The sequence below is a fragment of the Falco punctatus genome (assembly GCF_963210335.1).
Source record: "Falco punctatus genome assembly, chromosome: Z".
Lineage (NCBI taxonomy): Eukaryota > Metazoa > Chordata > Aves > Falconiformes > Falconidae > Falco > Falco punctatus.
The window spans coordinates 21,155,432-21,178,124 of record NC_137586.1 but is presented as its reverse complement, the minus strand read 5'-3'; the positions used below and the strand labels follow the sequence as shown (position 1 = coordinate 21,178,124).

The following is a 22,693-nucleotide window of genomic DNA, read 5'->3' as shown; positions in this document are numbered from 1 at the left end:
CAGTGGAACGATGAGAGTGAACATGCTAAAGGAGTTTGTAGGTGGACTGCTGCGAGCAGGATCTGGGGAGCACAGGATGCGACCTGTTCAACAGATTGGTTGAAGATTAGGACTTAAGTGAAGGGAAAATAAATTAAAGAGTCACAGAAGGGCTGAAATTAGCACAGGGGCATGTGTATGTCTAGAAAAAAGCAACACCTGGACAGTGATATATCACAATTTGTGTGGAATACCACCCACAACAATTGAGATGGCTCACTTGGGCTAAGATTACACGACAGAGTAATAACAGCATCCAGAAGGCACAGATATTTAGCAGTTTATACAGTGAAATGTAAAAATAAAAAACTTTGCACCATTTTAAAGGGTCAGTGTGTGGGTTGAGACAACAGTGTGCTTTTAGTAGGGGAATGCCTAGTCTTTCTCCTGCCAACTCCTAGGACAAAGACTCCAGTGATTTCTGTGGTATTCAAACAGAACTGCAACTCACCAGTGCTACTGAGAGGATATTAAGGAAATTAGTTATTGCAGATGTGGTATCGTTGTCCATTATTTTGTCAAAAGTGGAGTAATCCTTTCCCGTTTTTAATATGTGAAATGAAATAAATAGAGGGAGGAAGGGAGTTAAGACCATGTCACCACAGCTGACATATTCATTAATATAGTCTCTTGAATATTTATTATAATTGCAAAAGGAGAAAAAAACCAACCTTCCAACAAAAAATTAAACAAACAAAATCCACTTGGAATACAGAAGTCACATACAAACAGAATATCCAATGGAATACATATGGTCTCTACGTCCACACAGAATTAAAACTCTGCACATGGATAAAACTTGTACTTTACTTTCAGACAAGAGCTCCCATGGATGTATGCAGAAGATTCACAAAATTTATCACCCAGCAGCATTTTAAACTAACATATTTTTTAGAACCACAGTAACTATATTGCAATAAAAGTTGGGGGAGGAGGGACAGATTGAATCTCACCCCCTCACAAATGTATCCTAAGCAAGTACTTCAACTTTTCTTCAAGAACAAGTAGACAAGCAAGTTAGCTTGAGGGAGCCAGAACAGCTACATATTTTCAAGGTAAGCATTTATCCCTGTACAGGTAATCACATGTTTATGAGGAATAATAAAAATGCTGGGTAAAATTATCTGCCAGTCCTTGAATAGTCAGGTCACTTAGCAATAAAAAGTTTAGCTAAAGCACCCTCAGTTCAGTAGCAGCCTGTATTTCTGTATTTAAGTGGCATCTCATATTATGACTTATTTTGTCAGCTGCTCAGCTACAAAGGTGTTGAGAATTTCATTTTTTTATTAAGCAAACCCAAATTTCTCTCAACGTACATTTTCATTTCACTCTGGTATGTATAATTTTGCAGAAGTTTTCATGGCAGAAGGTATAAAAACAGGGAGAATTTAAGGGCTGCTCACATAATTGCAAGTGACGCCCTGTGCTACTTAATGCATTCTGGCTACTTAGCTTTCTCAGAGAAACTATTTGATGACATAGCAAAGGAAAACCATGATACTGGTTTCCAGTATGTCTTAGAGTTTTGTTCTTTTCCTGATCAAGCTAATTTAAAATAACCCCCAAACCTAATTCAACCTTGTACATTGTCACAAAAATGCATCGGATCAAACTAGAAGTCTACTTATGTACCTTTTAACGTGGTACTAATGAAAATAATTTGTTGTGAATATTGTTCAGTAAAACCAGTTACTCCCCTTGGCTCAGAATCAGTGACCTATTTAGCAAATTCCTAAGGCAGATGACACATTCCTTTGAAACCAGAGATGCAGCAAGAATTAACAGAGTGAACTTCTCTCTGCCGAGTCTGTGGGCACAGCTGGGAACCCATGATGGCAGATCAGTGATTCAGGGTTTAAGGTCCCAAATGTACCCAAGGGTTTAGCTGAATAATGATGACCTCGCTTGTATGCTTAGAGAACTATTAGAAATATGCAAGGATAACAGGAAAGGAAAAAGAAATTAGTGGAGGTCTCCTTTTAATTTCATGGTTAAGTTCTGGGCTACATTTTGTTTCCATTTATAGCTCAGCTTTACTGCTAATGGTAGAGTTGTTGAACAGTGAAGACCATGTAACACTTGAGTGGATCAATATATTTAAGGATGTATCTTCCACTTTTAGGATCTAGAAAAGTTAAGAAAATTTGCAGAAGTGACGATTCAAAAAAATGTTAACTCAGGGCACCAACTGAAGTTTTGCATGTCATCTGCAAAAGTACTGGGTACTCCTATTTAGTATTTCATTTAAGTATTATGAGTTAACTATCAGATTAATGAAAACATGCTCACATGATATTTTGCAGTATGGGCAGACAAAGCATGTTACTGATTTTTAAGAATAAATAATGTAACTGCTGATCTCTAGGAGGTTCTTTTAATGCTTCTAGAGAACATGCTTTAAAAATACACACAGATAATTTAGAAATGGTTGCAAGTATCTTCTGACTGAAAGTACTGTCCCGTTTGTGTTGGTCTAACAAGATAATTTTCAAAAAGGACACTCACAACTGTAAAAGTAAAATTGACATGCACTTGCAGTAAACATACAAATATATTTTACCATTGTTTCATATATGAAAAATAGTTTAAATGACTTAAGAATGTTCTTGCACTACACTGGTAAAGTGTTTACTATATAAATTTTACTACAAGACACATACACCTACTGGAAATCTTAAGCCACGCAGGCATCATCAACAGCTTATCACACATACATGACACTTCTCCCTTTCACACAAGTTTATATACACTGAGTAAATAATTAAATATTGCACTTATTGGCCCATTATCCCTCAGTTTTGAGGTATTCAAAAATAGAAAACATATCTATTTTTATAACATATTTTCATGCAACATTTAAGACATTTGAATTCCACAAACACTAGTATATAGGTTACATATTCTGACACTCCAACTGAGCCACGACACATCTGACATTACTGACAAAATATTAAACAGGAGTTACAGCACAAACATTTCATTTAACACTACTTGCAGGTACATGTCAGAATTACTTGAGGAAATTTATCACAAGAAGTGGTAAGGAATCTGTAGCTTTCATTTCTGCATCTTATGCATGACCCTGAAGTTATCAGAAGATTAGGACTTTTGTTTCCCCCTAAATCAAATACCAGGTACCTTATTCTACACATGATAAGCCATCTACATCTGTTGGAACCATGTGTAATAAACTTATGGTCTGCAAATGTCACCAAGCTGATCTCTGGTGCTAATGAGAATTTATGGCTAAATTTCACTGTGGCATTTGGGGAAGGCTGCACTGACCATGAACAAGTAACAGCAGGAGCTGAATGAGTGTCAAAGATGTATATGCTATGTATAGTTAGAATTTCTGCTTCCATGAAAATCCAAGGATAAACAAAGTAAAAAAAAAAAAGAAGAAGAAGAAGAAAAAAAGAAAAATGAGAGCTGAAATTGCAAAGGCAAACTACATTTACCCCTTAATAAAGAAAACTGGTAGAAATCATTCAAATAATTGAAACAAGTTTCATCTGTAAAGGGAGACTTGACAAATGATGAACGAAGGAGAATCTGGAGCCAGAGTGTATGGATTAAATCATGTAAATCAATGCAACTCACTCCCCTGTTGGCATAAGTGCAGACATGTTGTTTTACACCCCCTGAGGCTTTATCTATGAGGATTTACATACTCATGGTCTCACATCCTAAAGAAGAACTAGGCTCACACATTGTGTGTCTGTTTATAGGACACAGGCCAAGGAGGAATCTGTTCATCAGCAGAACATTAATTTACTTGATGCCCTAACAAATGCAAGTAATAAAACTTGCCTCTTACAAACAAATACAGAAAAGGTTAGCTGGGGAGGGGTGGAATTTTGGAGGGGGGCTTCTTTTGGAATGCAAATGCATCATCATTCATCTGCTATTGAAGAAATGAAGGCATCACCATCAGACGTAGAGTAATGTACCACTATTTTTGTCCTAAAAATGATGAATTCCAAGCATTCTCAAAGTTGGGATCAGACTCCAGCAGATTTTGTGCACCCTGACATAGCAATTCATTCCTTAAATAAAGAAGGTGCAGGTGGTACAGCTGAATATACAGAGCTGAGCAGGCTGCGAAGAAAATCTTTCAGAGTGGTGCTCTGGAAAGGCCACATCAATGTAGTTGCTCAGGTAGTTTCTCTAGGCATTACATTAAGTATAAGCACAAAGGAACAAACAGTTCCAAGTAACAGTCACATACACAGCTGTTCAGAGCAAAAGAGTATTTTTTGACAGAAAATCAGGCTAACTCATATGTATTTTAAACACCAAACAAACAGGTCTAAATAAACAAACCACCACCAACAACAACTACAAAAAGGTACAGTATTAAGTTAGTTGTGTTATAAGGTTAGAACGCTTGTGAACATGAACTCTTAGAACTGAAAACACGCATCGGAAGGTTCAACCCAGCCGGGCTTGCTAGCTTTCATCAGGTCAGTACCAGGAGGCACCGCAGGAACCAGTCACATCCCATGCTCTTGTGTGCTCCCAAGGCATTTTCTGAGTACTAGTTTGAGCATGCAGCAAGCAAGACGCTGCCAGAGCATGATGAAGCTGGTGTGTTACCCATGCACAGGATTAGCCTGCTGCTAAAAGCTTTAGTCTAGATCATAACCTGGAAAATGGATTGTGTAGTATTAGTTCAGCTGGCACTATGGAGCTCAGGACCCTCTGCCCAAAGGCATCTAATCTCAGAAACTTAACGTGCTCTGTGTGGCAGCTGCTGTATCTCACCAAGTGGCCTAAGGCTCAGCTAAAGGGTTTATCCGTGGCTGGACCAAAAATGCTCCATGACATTCAGTCCTATCTCTGTGCTGGGAGTGACAACAAACTAGCGCAAAGTGTGTGAGTACTTTTTCACCAAGAATTGTGATGAGGCTTAAAGTAGTTTTGGATCTCTTACCCCAGGTTTCAATTTAATGATCCAGCCCTCTTCCATCATTAAAATATAACTCTGTTCAGTCTGGTACTTTCTCCTGACAGAACTGTCCTGTATCAGATAGACCAGGGATCTAACCAAATCCTGCTTGTTTCCTTCAACAATTTATAATCAGTGACTGTTGGATATGTGTGAAGAATGAGCCACTGATTGTTTAAATTTTGGCCTTTGATCAGGTTGGGATGGGATTTCCAAAATTGTTCAGCCTAACTCTACTTGCATTTAAGAAAATTTCAGTTTTACCACATAAGTCAATAGGAGCCAAACTAGGTTGAATGAGCTGAACTAGATTGTCACAGGCTGCCCTTGGATATCCTGCCCTATGAAAAGGCCAAAGCATAATTTTAAATAGAATGAAAATCCCAGTCTTGCTAGTTCCCTCAGAATTCAAGCTGCATTTTCAGAATGTTTGGGGAAGGGATGGTAAGCTGCTTTCCAAAAGCCTTTCTGTCCCTCATATTTCTCTACGATAGCCGGGTTCCAGCTGAAAGAGGTACTGAGATCATGATGCCTCTGATCTAAATGTGACCAAACTTTACAGCAGAAAATTCAATATCACTGTGAAGGCTGTGGCTTCAAAAGACAACCTGTGATGGAAAATCAAAGCCTACTTTCCAACAGTTGGTAACTCTGATTGTTAAGAAAAGGTGTACTTCTACGCATTTTCAATTTCAGAGGAAGGGATGATAGGATAATTTGGGTTTGATGAGATATCAACAGGTCATCTTTTTCAACCTCCTGCTCAAAACAGTTTCAACTAAGAGGTCTGAGCAGTCTGCCCAGGGCTTTAGCCAGTCTGATCTTGAAAACCTCCAAGGATTTGATGTGAACATCTTAAAAATTAAACTGACTAATTCTGAACTCTGTGACAATATCTGAGTGTCAGTACAAAGGTCCTAGGAGTTTTTCAGTACTGACTGGTTCTGCTGCTGTACTTCAGACGAGCCTTTTCACACACAGCTGACAGTGTGATGAGCAACCTTACTCAGGCAGCTGCTTTCCCCATCCTCCCCATCCCATGCAGAAGGTCAGACATGCTGGAGGCCTGGGAGGTTAGTGGCCTCAGAAACACAAAGGAGAGATTCTCCCTCTTTGTTTTTGCTGTTGCTCTTCTGCCCAGACTTTTGATGTAAAATGAAAAGCAATTAATTAATCCTATGTAAGTAAATAACTATTTATCTATCACTCAGTTTGTTTAAAAAGATATATGCTAATAAAGTATTGCTAACACTGATTAGAGTCTATATGGTCATAAAGAGGCAAGGAGGGTCTGCAATTCATTGCAATAGAGTGCAGGCAAGGTGTGGCTGTCGCAAGGGGCATCTTGGAATCTTTTCTCCTTGTTACACTGTGCACAGGAGGTGACCATCTTGCAGCAAGCATCCCAGAGCAAAGCTGGAAGAATACTTGCACTTCTAGCCATGCTGCATGATCCAGGATACGCCCAAGCTCATGTAAGATGTGACTACATCCTCCTCTCTCCTTGCCTTGCCTGAGAGGGCTCAGACTAATAACACAAAACAAAACCTTTCCTAAAGGACTTGAGGGTTGAAGCTGTGTGCTGTCTCAAGGCTTCCCTGATCCTTTTTCTACTGCAGGAATAACTGCACATAACAAGAAAAGGATGGAAAACTTCCTACCATCTCAAACAAAGCTTCCTCAGCTTCTTACAACTTCTTTTTCTGAAGCAGCTGGTACCTATCAGGTGAAGACGTATTAATGAAAGTCTCTCAGCACAGTTATCAGCATGCTGCCTTAGACAGGGGAGAGAAAAGCAGCATCTCCGGAGAGAGGCAGAGTTATGGTTGGGAGAGCACATGACTTTTCCACTTGGCTGCTCATGAGCCCCAAAATGGACAGTGCTTTCTTTCCATGGAAGTAAACAAACGCAGTCCAGTCTCCATGTCTTCTAGGAAAATAAGTGCTTAAGTAAACTAGTTAACAGGACAGACATGGTTTACAACCCCAGACTGAAGAAAGAACATTGATTCATTTAAGTTAGGCAGCCAATGTAACACCCTGTGGCATATCCATTGTACACGTCTAATACGCCTTGTTTGGAAGTAATTTTTACTATGTCAAAGTGTATGTAGATTATTTAATCAGAAAAAAAAAAAACCCCAAACCAAAAAAGTGACCATTTTCTCTTAGTGTGTTTCAGGAGTTACATAAATGACCTTCAAAAAAAGTTGCGTGTAGAGGGATTTCTTTGCAGTTGTGAGCAGTTGGCAGTACTTTGTGTTACTTCCCTTCTTTGTCTTCCAATTTTTCCCATTGCATACAGTTTAAGAAATGTCAGCCTTGTCCCAGATTCTGTCTAATTGTAAAAATAAAACAGTTAATACCTATTCAATGATGTTGCTTAGTTAAAAAATGTCACTGTGGTGCATGTAAAGCCGTTATATGAAGTACTCCAGGGCACAGATGTAAGAAACTGCAAACAATTACTAGAGGAATACTTTCAAAAACTGTGAAATAGGAAAAAATTTTAACACTATTAAAAAAGACTGTGTACTTTATTCTGCTATCTACACAGCCTTTTGGTGATCTTATGAATGTATTCAGCCTAACGCAAGAAATGATGACAATATTTTATTACTCCTAAAGTTTTTAAAAGTTCTGTGAAATTCTGGTTGTCTTTTCCAAATAGATGTTCTCATCAAAGCAAAAAAATGAGGCCAAACTCCTGTTCACTGACACTGGCACCACTTCTGCAATAGGCCAGTGTTCTGATGGTTGTCTCAGTGACTGAATGACAGGTGAAGTTCCTGAAAACTTATGGAGGTTTGACAGCAACATGACAAGAGAGTTTTTTGCTATGAACAAGTGAACATAATGGATTTGCTTCTGTCAGGAGTAATATAGACCTGTGTGTTTAATATCTCATGCAGGTAGAAATGTAACGAGCTAGTCCACCCTCCATTACTGGGGTAGGTACTACTGGGATCTCCTTAATGATAGAATAAGAAATTTAAGTTCAGTTTCAGAAAAGTATTAGATAGGTGTGCAACTCCCATGGAAATGTAAACACACTAGCTACCCAAACAGGATGAAGTACCTAATATCTCTGATGGTCTGCACTGAATACTCTTATCCAGTTGGAAACTCACAGGGAAATTTGGTTGCTTTGGGTCCAGGAACGAACTTCTAACTTCCACATTTTCCAATCAGCCAGGATACGTAACATAATGTGTAGATTTTCCAAGGCAATATGATCCAGGAAGTGGATTAGAAAAATGATCTGGGCAGAATGAGGGATGGGCTTACTAGAGGAATACTTTGAAATTTATTTTCAATCAGGAGAAAATATAAGGGGCATCTGAAAGTTATTCTAAAACACCTTGGCCATTACCCTAAGGATTCAACTATGTAATTTGAAACTGATGAAGCAAGCGTCAATTCTAGGCAAATGTGGTCTGAGGACATGGCACCAGCTGAAGTTAGTGTAATGTAAAACAGCAAAAAAGAAAAGAGAAACTAATAGCCATCCTGCATGCAAAAGCCAGATGCTAAAAAATGGATCGTCCTTTCAGACTAATAACCTCTCCATCTCCATATGCATACTCGACCAGCTGTAAAATAAAAGGCTTTTCTCCCAAATGAATTAATAAGACAGTATAAATAAAGGCATATAGACCATTCATAAATACTCTGTTGGCAACAGAACATGCTGGAGCTGCCGTCGCCGATAGCTGTATTAACAGCCACAGTTGGGCTGCTGTGGAGGAGGGGTGTCCTTTAGCCGTGTGTTCTGCTTGCTGGCAGCAATGGTGGGATCCGTCTCCAGACTTTCTGACATTTTGTCACAGATGATATCCACAAGTCGCTCAAACGTCTGCTTGACATTAATGTTGTCCTTGGCACTTGTTTCAAAAAACTCAAATCCTAAGAAAATAAACAACAGGTTTGATGCATATTCCAGTATCTCCAACAAATATACAAACATCTTTTGGGCCAGAAAGAGTGAAGAGACACTCAGAAAGCAAATGTGTGAGAGCACACATACAAAAGAGTGATATTGGAAGAGCAGTTGAAATTGTAACACAACCAGAGTAATTACACTACTGCTATTTGCTTTATATCAAGCCAGATAAAATCAAGACTTTTGATACATTCCCTTAGACAAATTCTACTTTAAAACAGTTTAATCTAAAGATTGAAAGGAATTTGAGAGTATTATTATTTTAGAAATGCCCTATGTACCCAGCCATTGGGAAGGAATAATCTACGGCTCCCTCTCTAACTATTGTGTTACTCTGAGCATTATTTAGCTGTAAACAGTCACTTCCATCGTGTCATTAACCTGGCTCCAAAAGAGACAATTGTGTTTGAAAATAACCAGGTAAAAAATCAAGCAAGACAAGGGAAGATTTCTGCAGTCTACTTCAGTTAGAGGTGAATCTGTGGGACCAAAGGGACTCCCAGTCCCACAAACCAAACTAATAAAAAAAATAATTACACAAATACACATAAGAAAGAAATCTTCCTTAATTAATTTACACAGAAGGACTTTTTATCTGTCCATTCCCAACAACTACTCCAAAGGCAAAAATTAGAGCTATCCTTAACCCAGAAGGGACACTGGAAGCAATCCAGCAGGCTTCTGCTAGGACTGACTGGGTCTTCCCATGTTTTTGCTTCTTTTGCAAAACATTTTTTTTTTTAGATTTGTTTTTTTTTCTAAGCCTTTTCCTCCATGCTACACCTTTTCCCACAGTTACTACATTCTTCATTTGAGTGTTGCCTGGTAACTGAAAACTTTCTTCTGCCTCTGTCTTTCCACTACCTAAGGGTTCAATATTAAACCAGTTTACAAAACATCTAATTCACTGGTAATTTTACAGAAGTGGCTTAGCCTCTGCAAAACTATTTTGATTCTTACTGATTAAATCTGAATAAAATGTGCAACTACCACCATGATTAATTATGAGAAAAATCCCAGTAATCAAATGTCAATCACTTGAAATTCTTGGCAGAATGGCAAAACCCAACTTTTTTTTTTTTTTTTTAATATTATTGTGGTTTTTTCCTAGTGAATGGGCTAATCTTCTGCTTTGAAAGGCCACTTGAAATTTAAATGCCACTACTTGGATCACATGAGTACTATGTATTCAATATGCCATCTAAACAGGATGTAATCTGCACATTCAGTCCTTTATCTGCTTACCATGTGGATGTTGCATGTTTGAATACTAGCCTAGAATTACAGCAGATAATTATGTTTAGTTTGGTGTGATATCCCAACGTGTACTAATAACCAATGCAAAAACTTAACTCTGTTCTGAACTTTCTTCATGGTTTTAATGTACTTTAACGTGCCTTGTGCTGAAATGTTACAAAGTGCTGAATTGTTTAAATGCATAGGATCTAAGCACTGGTCAAACTTAGTGTTCATAGGTAGTTTAGATAATAAAAGGTATAAATATTGCACAGGGTTTTGGTCATACGACTTCTATCAATGTCTTCAAGAAGTGTAAAGATAACCTCACAGGTATGAGTGAAACATATTTACATTTCACAGTTGCTGTGAAAACTTTTCCTTTCCACATTTCTCTGGAAAGCAGGAAAACTGTACATAATGAAAGACCGTCTACAGAAATTATATACTGAAAGGAGGTTTGAATCACATCTCCTTTGTTCTAAACTAGAAGGAAAATGGGGAAAGCCAGTGTAGCCTCACTTGTTGGTGGCTTCAGCCCTCTTTCAGAGCTCCACACAGGAGAAGACTGTTCAGATCCCTTGGGGACTGCTTGAAGGAAGGAAGATCCTTCACATTTTCAGTGCTCTGTGGTGAAACCCGGCTGCAGCTGTAGCACAGCATCGTGGTCTGCTAGTTTCCACTCCACAGAGTGCAGGAGGAAAGCAGCCATTCCAAAGAGGAACAGGCAGGACCAGAGGGCAGGAGGGTTGAGGGACAATGAGAGAATGCCTGAGAAACAGCACAACAAAGCCTTGGAGAAGACAACAGGAAGAAGACGAATCTTAAAGACATTTATGAGGGGAGTAGTTTTTACCAATAGGAAGGCAGAATAACTGGCACATGAGATGGTCATGAAGTGGCAGATATGACAAGTAGCTAAGACATCTGGACAGAGAAAAGCAGGAAGTGAAAGGGAAAATCACAAAGAAGTAAGGACAGCCACATCAGGAAATACTGTAACATGGACAGGATCAAGAAAACAGGCCCATCATCACGGTGAGTATGTTCTGCATAAGAACACTGTGAAAAACTGAGAAGCATCCATTCTCCAAATAAAATAGAGGCTTACAGACTGTTCAAGCACAAACATGCTTATTCAAATACAATAAAAAATAGACACTACTACTGTGATGAAATCTGTGGAATTTCAGTGATGATTTTGATAAAAGAAGGAAATTGCCATTACAGTACAGGTGTAGCTGGGTATCAGGCTATGCCTGTATACACAACCCATCAACTTAGTCATTAATTGCCTGGGTGATCCACGACCTCCCTAGCTAGATACCGCACAGATGAGAGAATGCACTGACCTGTAAGAAAGTGACTGAACTCCCAGCTGCCTCCACAACAAAGTATGAGCTTCATTCTTTAAAGGAACTGTACAGGTGGGAATTTGTTTGTACAGTTCTGGAGATTATCGCATACACAGCCCCTGTTGTGCACAGGCAACCTGATAGGAACTATTTATATTCTTAAATGCATTGGCAAACATGCCAAGTAGAGAACAGGGTATGCTGGTGGGCTCCTCCCAGGCAGTCGCTGCTGTAGTATGGATTCAGCTGCAGATGGTCTTTGGATACTCTTCTGGCATATGCAGAAATGGTCACACAGAATGGTCCTTTGAAGCCAGCTAAGACAGTCAAGAGATGCTTTGTGCACAGTTTAAAGTAATCAGTGCCACAGGATCATGGTATGTAGAGGGCACATAGGACCAGCTGGTTTACAAGAATTCAGCAGAACAGGAGTTCAGAGTCTCATTTGATGCAGCTGAAGACACCATTGCAAAGACCCTTGCAACAGTGCTGTTGCCATCTGGACAGCAACTAATTGTCCTACACAGGGGATTCAATTCCCTACATGAGTGCTACCTTATGCAAAAGATCCCAATAAATTATAGTGAAGGTTTTGGTTTTTTTGAGTTTTGTTTTGTTTAACAGTAACGCTGTCTGTGGAACAGTTTCAGAGATATGGGGCTTTTTTCCTAGCAGCGTGCCTGGAAAAAATACCTGAATTCTGGTTGTTTTCCATTTTGTTATGGAATATTTTGCAGACCTTTCCCCCTGTGGACCTCTCCTCTCCTCCTGACTCATCTTGCAATTATTTTACTAATAATGCTCAGACACCCTAAGCTTCTAAAATGCTTGTGTACAAGGGCCTGAGACCTATGCCTTTTAGTACTTTCTTCAGGTTTTTTTTCCACTGCTCATTATTAATGGAGAGAAGAGATTTTCCATGTGAGTGTAAGCCTGAAGTGAGGCAACTCTCTGGTGATGCTCAGGGCACAGAGCTCAAAGAATTTCACGTTACCACACCCATGAAGATCTGTACTGCTGGATGAGACAGGCAGAGCAGATTATTGCAAAGATATGACAAAGCCCAGGAGACAAGAACATAGGTGAGGCAGAACAGAACTGAGGCTGAGAAAATCCAAAATACCAGAGTGCTGCCTGAACATACGAACAATGTTTGTGGAACATGCATCAGGATGTTCTAATTTAAATGCCATTTTTGTGTTTAATTCAGTTTTTCCCTTTGCTGTCCTTACACTATGTCTCTTTCCCTTATCTATCTCCTTCCCAATAGTATTGACTCAAAGAAAGCTGGTAAGCTCTCGGCAGCCCTCACAGAGCACTCGAGCAGCAGGGGCCAACCAGAACACTGCCATGGTGCTGCTGTTCACCTGGGGAGCTATAATGCATGCAGAGCAGTTTGGATAGCTGCCTTCAAACACATAAACAGCCTGAATTACTGACTTGGTTCCCTCTGTGCCTCCCACTTGCCCTGGCTCCATAAAAGCTTTTTCATCAATACTTATTAACACTTGTTTATGCCTGCTTTCAAAAAATAAGGAAGAAAAAAACCCAGAAAGCAGACCCATATGCAAAGGGACAAACATTCTGCACCATCTCGTCTTCCAGAGAAAAATGTGACATCAAGAGGACACACTAGCTAGCAAATTTTAAGCACAATTCCACAGACAATACAGACAAGAGCTATGCTGATGTTTCACCAGGTGATCAAGAAGACCTTCTGGTTTCAGAGTGTTTGTCCACAACGAAGACAATTTTATTTACCACCCCTGATGTTATGTTTAACAGATGTCCTCAAGGGTGTGTTCCCACAATAACTATGCTTCCTTGAAGACAAGCTTGAACTGTTCCAGCCAACATTTCTATGATACAATAGCTATATTTACCAGAGTCTTAACTTGAGCAAAAAAGGTGGGATAGGACAAACAGAACCTTACAGAAAAGGTGGCCAGATATCTGGGGTAGATCTTGCAGTACTCCCCTAGTACCTGGTGCAGCAAGAGCACAATAGACATGGTTTGTACCTATGACAGGATTGTACTTTTGCAGCAACCTTAAGGCCCTTGGTCCTAAAGATATAACATACTCTGTAATGGCAGTATTTGCAATTAAAGACTAATGAGTGTTGAAATAATTTGTAGCACATACGTAGCAGATAGGACTTGTACAGAAGCATGTGAGCAACCAAAGAACACATAAAATTACATACTGAATTGGCATGCACAGCACTGTGTCATAAATAAATGGAGAAGCTGTATGTCAAACCACATATGTAACTGCCCATTTCATTTACACGTGCTGTTATTCAGTCTGTTCAAAGCTCTGTGTACACCTCTGCCTGTTAATCCTTTGGCAGAATGTAGATCACAATATACCATACAAATCACAAATAAAAGGAACCAAGACATTCATGCCATCTGTGAGTCATTCTTTTTATTTCTTTTCTGACAAGTGACACCGAACTTTTATGAATTTATGAAGCTTTGAACTCAGGTGAGATGTGTATATCAGAAAAGCTGTGTAATACAGCTGGCAAGTATGCATGCATTTTGCTTGCAAGAAGTTCCAAGCCTTTTTTACTAAAATGATTCAAAGCATGTAAATGCTGACTGTATTGGGGTTTCACTCAATAGCCAATGCATGTAGTGCTCAGATTAAACATTTATGAAGAGACAAAATATAACAAATATTATGTTCCAAACCTTTTTTTTTTTTTTTTTTTTTTTTTTTTTTTTTTTTGGTAGTGATTAGTGAATAAATTTGTTTAAATGTGTTTGGTGTGATTCCCATGTCAATATTAACATTACATTAATCAGTTCTGTCTACTGGCTGGTTTGTATGTTTCTGTATTTTCTTGGTATGATATCCCTGTGAAGTAGTTACATGACTCAACTGAATTTATTTGATCCTGCCTGTTTTCACCTTGTTCTAACATTACTCTTATAAGTATGCTATAATGTTAAACAGCCATGAACTAATTTCTGAAGAAAGACTGTACCACTTTCAAAAAGTACTGACTAGGGTGACAAGGAATGGCTAAGGTGGGAGACAATCTTTGTGTCCAGAATGATGAAATAGTCTGGTAATTTCAGCCTGGAGAAAAAGGAGGGGTATGTTAGAGGTCTCTGAAACCAACTGTGTTACAGAGCAGGGAACAGCAAACAGTTGTTCACTGTTTTTCAGAATACAACTGTAAAGAAACATCAGAAAAAACTAGCAAGTGGCTGTTTCAAAGCAGAAGCAGATAACTCAAACTGTACGCATTTAGAAGATGTTGTGGAGGCTAAAATTTTATATGGTTTCAAAGACATCGTTGGACAAGCCCATGAAAAAATCATCATGAAAGGGCAATTGAATACAAAGCTATTACCTTTGGTTCATGAGACACACAAATATAATTTGCTGCAGTCTAGGAAAGTATTGCTGTATGTTTGCCCTTGCATACCTTTCACAAGGCATCTGCTTCCAGCCACTACCGCTGCGTGCAGCTACGGTATTTTAAAAAATCTAAATGGAAATGAGACAAATTCTGTCTTTATAAACATTCTGTTCATTTCCCTTCAAGGTCAAATCCAGTTTTCTTAACAATTCCTTCTCTCGTTTGTGAACTTCCATTAGGGTTATGGGAGAGGTACTTGGAGCTACCACAGGGTACTTGGCTAGTTTAGCCAAACGTTCTCATATAACAAGGCCTATTGCTGGTTGATCTAAACCACTTGTTTGGGTTACACTTCAGAAATAAGCCAGCACTGAGATTGAAAGAAATGATTGATTATACCTTGTTAATAAAGTTGAAGGCCACACTTTTCAAAGAAATCGGCAGCCACAAAAGAGGTACAATTTGCTGATAACGCTGTCATCAACAGGACATCATGTTTCCAGGAGGGTTAAATGCCTGGTGCTCTTTTTGACCTTTTGAAAACGCAGCCCAAAATGTACATGTATTCATTTTCTCAGTGACTTAAATAAACCAGAGCTGAAGATAAAACCACACTTGAGAACAATGTTTCACAACATGCTCTTTGTACAATGCTTGTGCATTGTGCTTGCTTGTAGTTGTGGCTGCAATCAGTGTTGCAGACTGGTATTCAAAGGGCCAAAAGTCTTAAAATGCCTTGCTGGACACATAAATCTATAACATTATTTTTAAAACTTGCCCGCAAGAGATGTTACCAACTCACTGTCAGAGAAAGAAAAGACAGTCCCAAGTGTCTGGCACAACACATGCCTTTCAAACCGTCCAGCATGGCCAGAGCACTGACTACAGTTCAGGAAAACTCATATTCTTGCTTTTCCTGACAGCACCTCCCACAATCTCTGAGCAGATTTAAGAAATTATTGCAGCTGTACAGGAAACATATAAACGCTTGTGTATTCAGGCTGAGTACAGTAACCATCATACTGGATCAGAGCCACAATTTATCCAATACAATAATCTGCCCTTGAGGTAGCCACAGGACGTATATCTGAGAAAGGAAAACCCCAGAGTAGATAAAGATGGAAAGAGAGGATAATCTACTTCCATAAAAACTGAATTCTAAGTCCCAGGAGCTAGAGTTTGCTTTAAAGCCTGAAAGATGAGTTTTGATATCTATCTCATTACTCTTTTTTTTGCAAGCATTGGTTATTACAGCTGAGAATTCTTAACTGTACAACATGCAGAGTTTCTTCTCGTCTTGCTAAATTCATGACCTTGGGGATTTCTTGTCAACTTACTGCATTAATCATTCTAAAGAAAAACAGTTTGAGGAAGAGAAATTAAGATTAGTTATGGAATTTAAAAAATAAAATAATTTTCAAAATCTACATTTCAAATTTATGTTTATTGCCAGGCATTTTAGTGACTGGTCTAAATTTGGGGTACAGTTACATTTTTTGAATCTCATTCTTCATGGAATACACTTCCCTAGCTCCTAGTAAAATGAATAAATATTAGAAATGCTTACTGAGGGAAGAACAGATTATAGAAATATGGTAATATGACAGGTACTTCTGCAAAGAAAAATACCCTCTGTTAAAGCAGGTGCAATGGTAGCCAGTTTGGGTTTGTTGCAAACAGTTTTAGAAACTCTGGTCTTCACAGGTCTTGGTAATTTTTCCAGAAATAACCTACTGTTAAATATTTTTTGTCACCTTTCAAGGACTTATTTATGGTAATTTTTAATGTATACTTTTGAGATGTGCTTTTACACATACACAATGTTTATTTAGACAGATGTGATATGAAGATATTCTGATGAAATTATTTACCAGGACAAGCAATTGTACAACTAGAAAAATAATTTTTAAAAAATAAGGTCATCTATATATAATATAGAATATATTTAAATTAAGAACCAGCATGGGATTAGATCCAGCACTGGTGGTATACGGTGAAATGCCACCACCTCTCTCTGTTTCACGTGCAGTTACTCTTACAACAGCCTTTCCCCTAAACACCTATATAGGAATAGTGACAAGGTGATCTTAGTTACACACATGTTCCCAGACTGAACCTTTACCACAGTCAGTATTAAAAAGAGTAACAAACCCATGCCCAGTACAGCACAGAAATCAGCCTCCAGTGATGCTAGGGCTTGACTTGCACAGCTGCTGAGCATGGTCTCCAGAGATCAGCAAATTTTAAAGAGAAAAATGGGCCAGGTAGTAGCATTATGGTGATGCTCTGGAGATTTTCCATTACAGTTTGGCCAGTGTCATCTGAAAAACATTTCATAGTATGAAAGGATATCACTTCTGGGCAGAAACAGAAAGAACAGAGATGTTCACAGCTCTGTAATTTTCTGTATGGATAACAGTTGCCTCCTAGAGGGAGACTTTATCAAACAGAGGTTCATGTTATTTACACCTATGTAAACATGTAGTAGGTGAACTGTCAGCAGTTGGATATTGGTGTCTTTCTGTTTTGGATTATTGGTACTGGCAATCATAATCCCAATGTTCTCAACTTGCAGAATAGTCTAGTTCACATTTGGGACAAGCTGTTTCTTCAGTCTCTTCTCTCCTTTTTCTTGTTGGTTTGCTTGTGGGTTTCTTTTTTTCTTATTTTTCCCTGGCTAGGATGTATCTGCCTATAGCTGTAACTATCTAAACCTAATATATATGTGCAGACACACACCAAATCTTGCTACTTATCAAAAAGGCCTTAATGTAATTCCTATCTAAGAAGCAGCATAAGGAACATTTATTCAGCTATATCTTTAGTCTAAGCCAGCCTCTGAGCCAGGCCAGCCCTAGTCTTGTGGACACTTTTAGATGACAGACATATTACAGCTTTGCACAAGGTCATCCCTGGACACATATCCTAATGATGCTACAATATTAGTGATATCAACAAGGGCAGTTCATACCTCAGCCTTCAGAAAGAAATGGGAGGTGGTATATGACTATTCCTTTCCAGTGAATGTATAATGAACACTTCATTACAAGTACTGTAGGAATTAATGACATTACTTTGTGCATTCTCACAAGCAATCATATAGCTTTTGTAATTTCTTTTCTTACCAAGTTGCTCTGCTAAATGTTTGCCTCTCTCGGTGAAGATTACTCGTTCTTCCTCCATGTCACATTTGTTACCGACCAAAATAACCTGGGCATTATCCCAAGAGTATGTTTTAATTTGAGTTGACCTTAAAAGAGAGAGAGAGAGAGAGAGAGAGAGAGAGAGAGAAGTCAAAGCAAAGCAAATTCCCCTTATATCAATTTCAAACAGAATTGTAACAAGACAAAAAAGACAATAGTGATTATGACATCCAGAGTAACATGATTCTGTTGAATTTTGGATTTCAAATAAACTAAGGAGTATCTGTCAGGAATTGTTATTACAGAAATAATGTCAATGCAGATTTTACTTTTGCTTGTTAAGACAGTCTTTCAATATTTTCTCCTGCCATCAACATTTTTTCCTGTATTTTTAGAAAGAAGAGGTGACACTCTCCCACAATTAAAAAAAATATTTTCACATTTAAAAGCAAACCTTATCATCTAAACCCAGAGCTTTGAAATAAAATCAACAGCTTATTTGTTTCTTATTTTTCACTTTTAAAAATCAAGATCTAAATATATCAGCAAAACTTCAAAGCCACTCTTCTTTGCTTTTTTTTTCTCTTCAGCATGTTCCACTATAGGTCCTTTGACCTACCAAGACGACAGCAATGTTTGCATTGTCCATTAAGCCGTGGTCAGGGACTGAGTTTGAGCTTTGATTTGCATTCCATTTAAATTGTACAAGCCCTAAGCATGGCTATAGCTGGAGTATCTGAGGCCTTGAAACGCCATGAGACCTTGAATGCTGGTGGTGAAACAGCTTACTTTACAAAGCTGTCTTCTGCAATTTGAAAAGGATGCAGCTAATGGGCAACTTAGGAGCAGACTCATATCACCTCTCAGTTGCTGACTGCTGCCATTCTGCTGGTACTCAGACCTGCTCTGTAGGAAGGAAAGCTCCATGTCATGGGTCCAGACTCTGCCAGGAACGATCCTGCTGGCTACCACCTTCTAACTGAGAGCAGCATCTGCCCTTGAAGGTAATGCAGAGTGCAGCAAGCTTACTGTAAGCACTCACCCTTTGCCTTGGACTTGTGGCTATGTCTGGCTTTGGGCTCTGAGTCATGGGCTTGGTAGGATCTTAATATCTCACCTGTGCCCATATGATCAAGGGAGATAGAGCATATCTCTCTCTCTCTCTCTCCTTGGACAATACAAGCTGCCTAGGGAAAGTGCACTGAAATAGCAACTAACCTGCTTAACTACACATTTTGGAGAGGGCACCCTGGAAGAGAATCTTGATGTCTATCAGGGCCCTAGGTCTCTGTGAGAAGACGAAATATCTTCAAAAATCTGTCACCCAAGTGTTTTGGAAGCTGGTCTGTGTGGATGCCAGGGTCACTAGTGACCCCTTCCCATAAAACAGCTGTCTCCCTGTCTCTACGTATTCAGATCCCTATCTACAAAATATTGCATGCACAAAAAAGATCATTATGTGGTCTCTACAACCATTTCTACTGAAAGACAGAAAATGGATCAAATCTCCAAAGCTGTCTTGCAAGACCAGAGGGATGGGCATGGGGGGAAACTGCTGCAGTTATCTTTGTAACCCTAGATCCAATGCCATTGCCCACAGGCCCAGACCCCTGTGCTTGAGCCAAAGCACCTTTAAGCCATGTGTGATGGGTTTGCAGTGCTGGGCAGAGGAATTTAAGAGGAAGGACCACACTGCCTTTAGGGTTGTTTTACTTCATCAGAATGACCAAATAGAAGCTGAAGCAAGCCCCAGGCATTTTGTTCTACAGATTGTTCCCTTGGACCTGCCCTGATCTTTCCTTCAAGAAACAGACACTGCTATTTTAAATGTTTTACAGAAATTTGAGTAGGTGATCCTAAGGTATTGGGACCAAAGCAGAGGTTAGATTTCCCTGTACGCTTACGTTTTACTAAAGATACAATTGCTCAGAAAAAAGGGCTCCATGCATTCATTTTGGCAGAAATGTTCTTCTGGAACCATGCTGAGTTCTGGAATTTGTGGCTAAGCAAAATAGAGTATTTTTTTTTTTTTAACTAGAATTATATTTGTCACCATAGCAACTTTGCAAATATTAGTAGCTCAAATGTCAGAGGTTGTTAGTCCATTAAGGACTCGAACTCAGCTTTGAGCAGTTATGACTTGGGGAATCAATTTGTTCCCCTTATATCAGCAGGAAATTGAAGAAGTTTCAAAAGCAAAATATACAGTTAAAATTTTAAGCTTTATAGAAGGAATCACTTGCTTATTCTGCAAAGATGAAATATAAGAAATTGATGAATGAAGAAATACAACCTGGCGAAATATTGTCACATCAGTGTAAAGCGAATTCATTCAGTCTTGTTTTGCAAACTTTCGCTCCAGAGCTTTACATGAGTTTCTTTGCTTATGAACATAACTCCCTTCATTTTACTGCAGCCAGATGTGATTTGTCATTCTATGAACTACAGACTTGAGTATTCAAATGGTTCTCATTAGCAAAGTGACTTATTTTGTTCTTGGACTTTTTATCTGGTTTGCTTATGTCTTATATTCTAGTTATGAAGAATTTTTTAAGCAACAAGAGAAGAGATTTTGTCCTTGATAATGAATGCAAAGGCTTATGTTTTGCAAAAGACTCTGTAGTGCAAAACATACAACTGGCTCTGTGAAATTTAGTCAAATGTATCCCCCAAAATATCAATATTTTGATATCCAAATATTTTGATATCCAAATATTGATATCCAAAAATATCAGTCTCAACTCAGCAGGGGCTTGGATTCAAAGAATATAGTATGCTTATCACTATAATGTTTTCTTTTAGACATACATTTACACCAATGGCTTCTATAGATTTTGATTCCCAGAATTCACCTCAAAAACCAGCTCACAGGTCATTTAAAAAAGAGATTTTGCTGTTCCTTGCATACACAACCTTTCAAATGACTAAGGTTTCTGATTAATCCAAAACATGAATAATTGTCCTTGTAAAGAACTTTAGCCTCAGGAAGACTGAAGACATGAAAAGGCAGAGCTGATGTTTTCAGTAAGCTGAATGCAGCAATTCTTGTTCAGTCTCAGTGACATGGTATATGTCAATAGTAATTTACCCTGTAAATCTTTCACATTCTAGTTGTATGGTAGGCAGGCAATCTGCAACATGCTTGAATTTTTATAATATACAGACACTAGAAGGGCAGATTAATGCAGGAGTTCCACAATCCATCACTTTCAGTGATCAACAGAAGACTTGTTCTCCCTGTACTGCCATTCTGCCATACTCCTTGTCAGAAAAGATCACTTGCTGAACACTAACTAAAGCAATGCTTATCTTGAAACAGTGCTTTATTTTCCACTACTGGTTCAAAGTACAAAGTTACATCAGTAAATCTCCAAAAGTGTTTTGGACTATTATGACAGAAGACTGTTAAAGATAATACGAAGGCTTTTAACCTTTGTTACATGGAACAAAATACTATGTGAAAAATATGTTCCAAAGAGTTTTGTGTTTTCATTTCATTTTGAACAAAGTAGTTCATTTTGAACACAGTTGTGTTTTGAACACAAACCCCCTACTTTGTTTGAAACAAAAGGCAAAGTTAAACAGTTCACAGTGGCATATGTCTGTATGGACCCTGCTTCAGTGTTACTGAGCTATTTAGTTCTGCTCCTTGGAAATGCCTTGTAATAGTTGTTAGTCCACAAAATATTCTTCTGAAAACATTGGGGCTTTAGTTCAATAGAATGTAACAAGATTTTGTATTGCTGCCACTTCTAAAACCAGTGTTACCCAGGCAAAGCTGTCCACTGTTACCTCACCTCTCATGAGCACTTAAGTTCCAAAGCAAATACTACAATGCTTAAAATGGTGAACACACTGCTATAAAGACCAAAGACAGTAGTATCATGCACTACCCTGCTCCAAGTCTGCCAAGAAAATTAAATGTCAGTTCTGGTTATAACCAAGCATGGTGAAATGCACCTTCATGACAGAGAAGCAGCAGTAGGTAAAAGGTCTATGTTGCAGCACATTATCTTTTGGGAAAAAATCAGGTACAAACTTCAAGGGCTACCTCAGTTCTCAGATAAGATTCTGTTTGAGGTCTGTAAAAGAATCAGTTTAATAAAGAACTTGGTTCTAGCAATTGAAGGACTGTCTGGGACTGGAAACAACCATGAAAGAACAAAACTTTGAAAAAATCAGGAGTGTGCAGGTGTGACCCTTTGCCTCTGAAAATGCAAGAACTTCAAATAATTGTCCAGCAATTGTGAGGAATGGCGGGGTGTCTGTGTGTGCTTGTGTGGGCAGCTTACAGGGAGTATTGCACAACATGATGGAGTGGGGCGCAAAAACATGCAGCCCCGGCTGGCTGAGGTAGCTGAGATGCTGGTAGGCAAGGTAGCCAGCACAAAGCAATACGGGAGCACTGCTGTGATGTTACTGTTCTGGAAACCAGCTTGTTCACATTAAATTATGTGATAAAAGCTTATCTGCACATCCAGATGTGCAGGAGCAGAGATGATGGCAGGTGGCAGAACCCAAATAATATCCTGGCCCTGGCTGTTTCCAGGCATATTGCGGGAGCCATCAGACTGTCAAAGGCGCATGTCCATAAGTCCAGAGGAGCACAGTGGTGCAAAGGCAGGTGACAATCCAGATTAAGGACTCTAAAAA

At 38.8% G+C, this 22,693-nt stretch overlaps 1 protein-coding gene across 2 annotated transcripts in view; it reads right to left on the bottom strand.

Moving 5' to 3' along the window:
* Positions 1–656: 656 nt before the first annotated feature.
* RAB3C (RAB3C, member RAS oncogene family) overlaps positions 657–22,693 on the bottom strand; it is a 158,033-nt gene continuing 135,996 nt past the window's right edge. For both annotated transcript variants that reach the window (XM_080372965.1, XM_080372964.1), the window contains exons 4-5: positions 18,023–18,147; positions 657–8,893 (exon numbers count right to left, since the gene is read on the bottom strand). In XM_080372965.1, the coding sequence (XP_080229091.1) occupies positions 8,706–8,893; positions 18,023–18,147 (313 nt within the window). In that variant the 3' untranslated portion in view covers positions 657–8,705. The remainder of the gene's footprint in view (positions 8,894–18,022; positions 18,148–22,693) is intronic.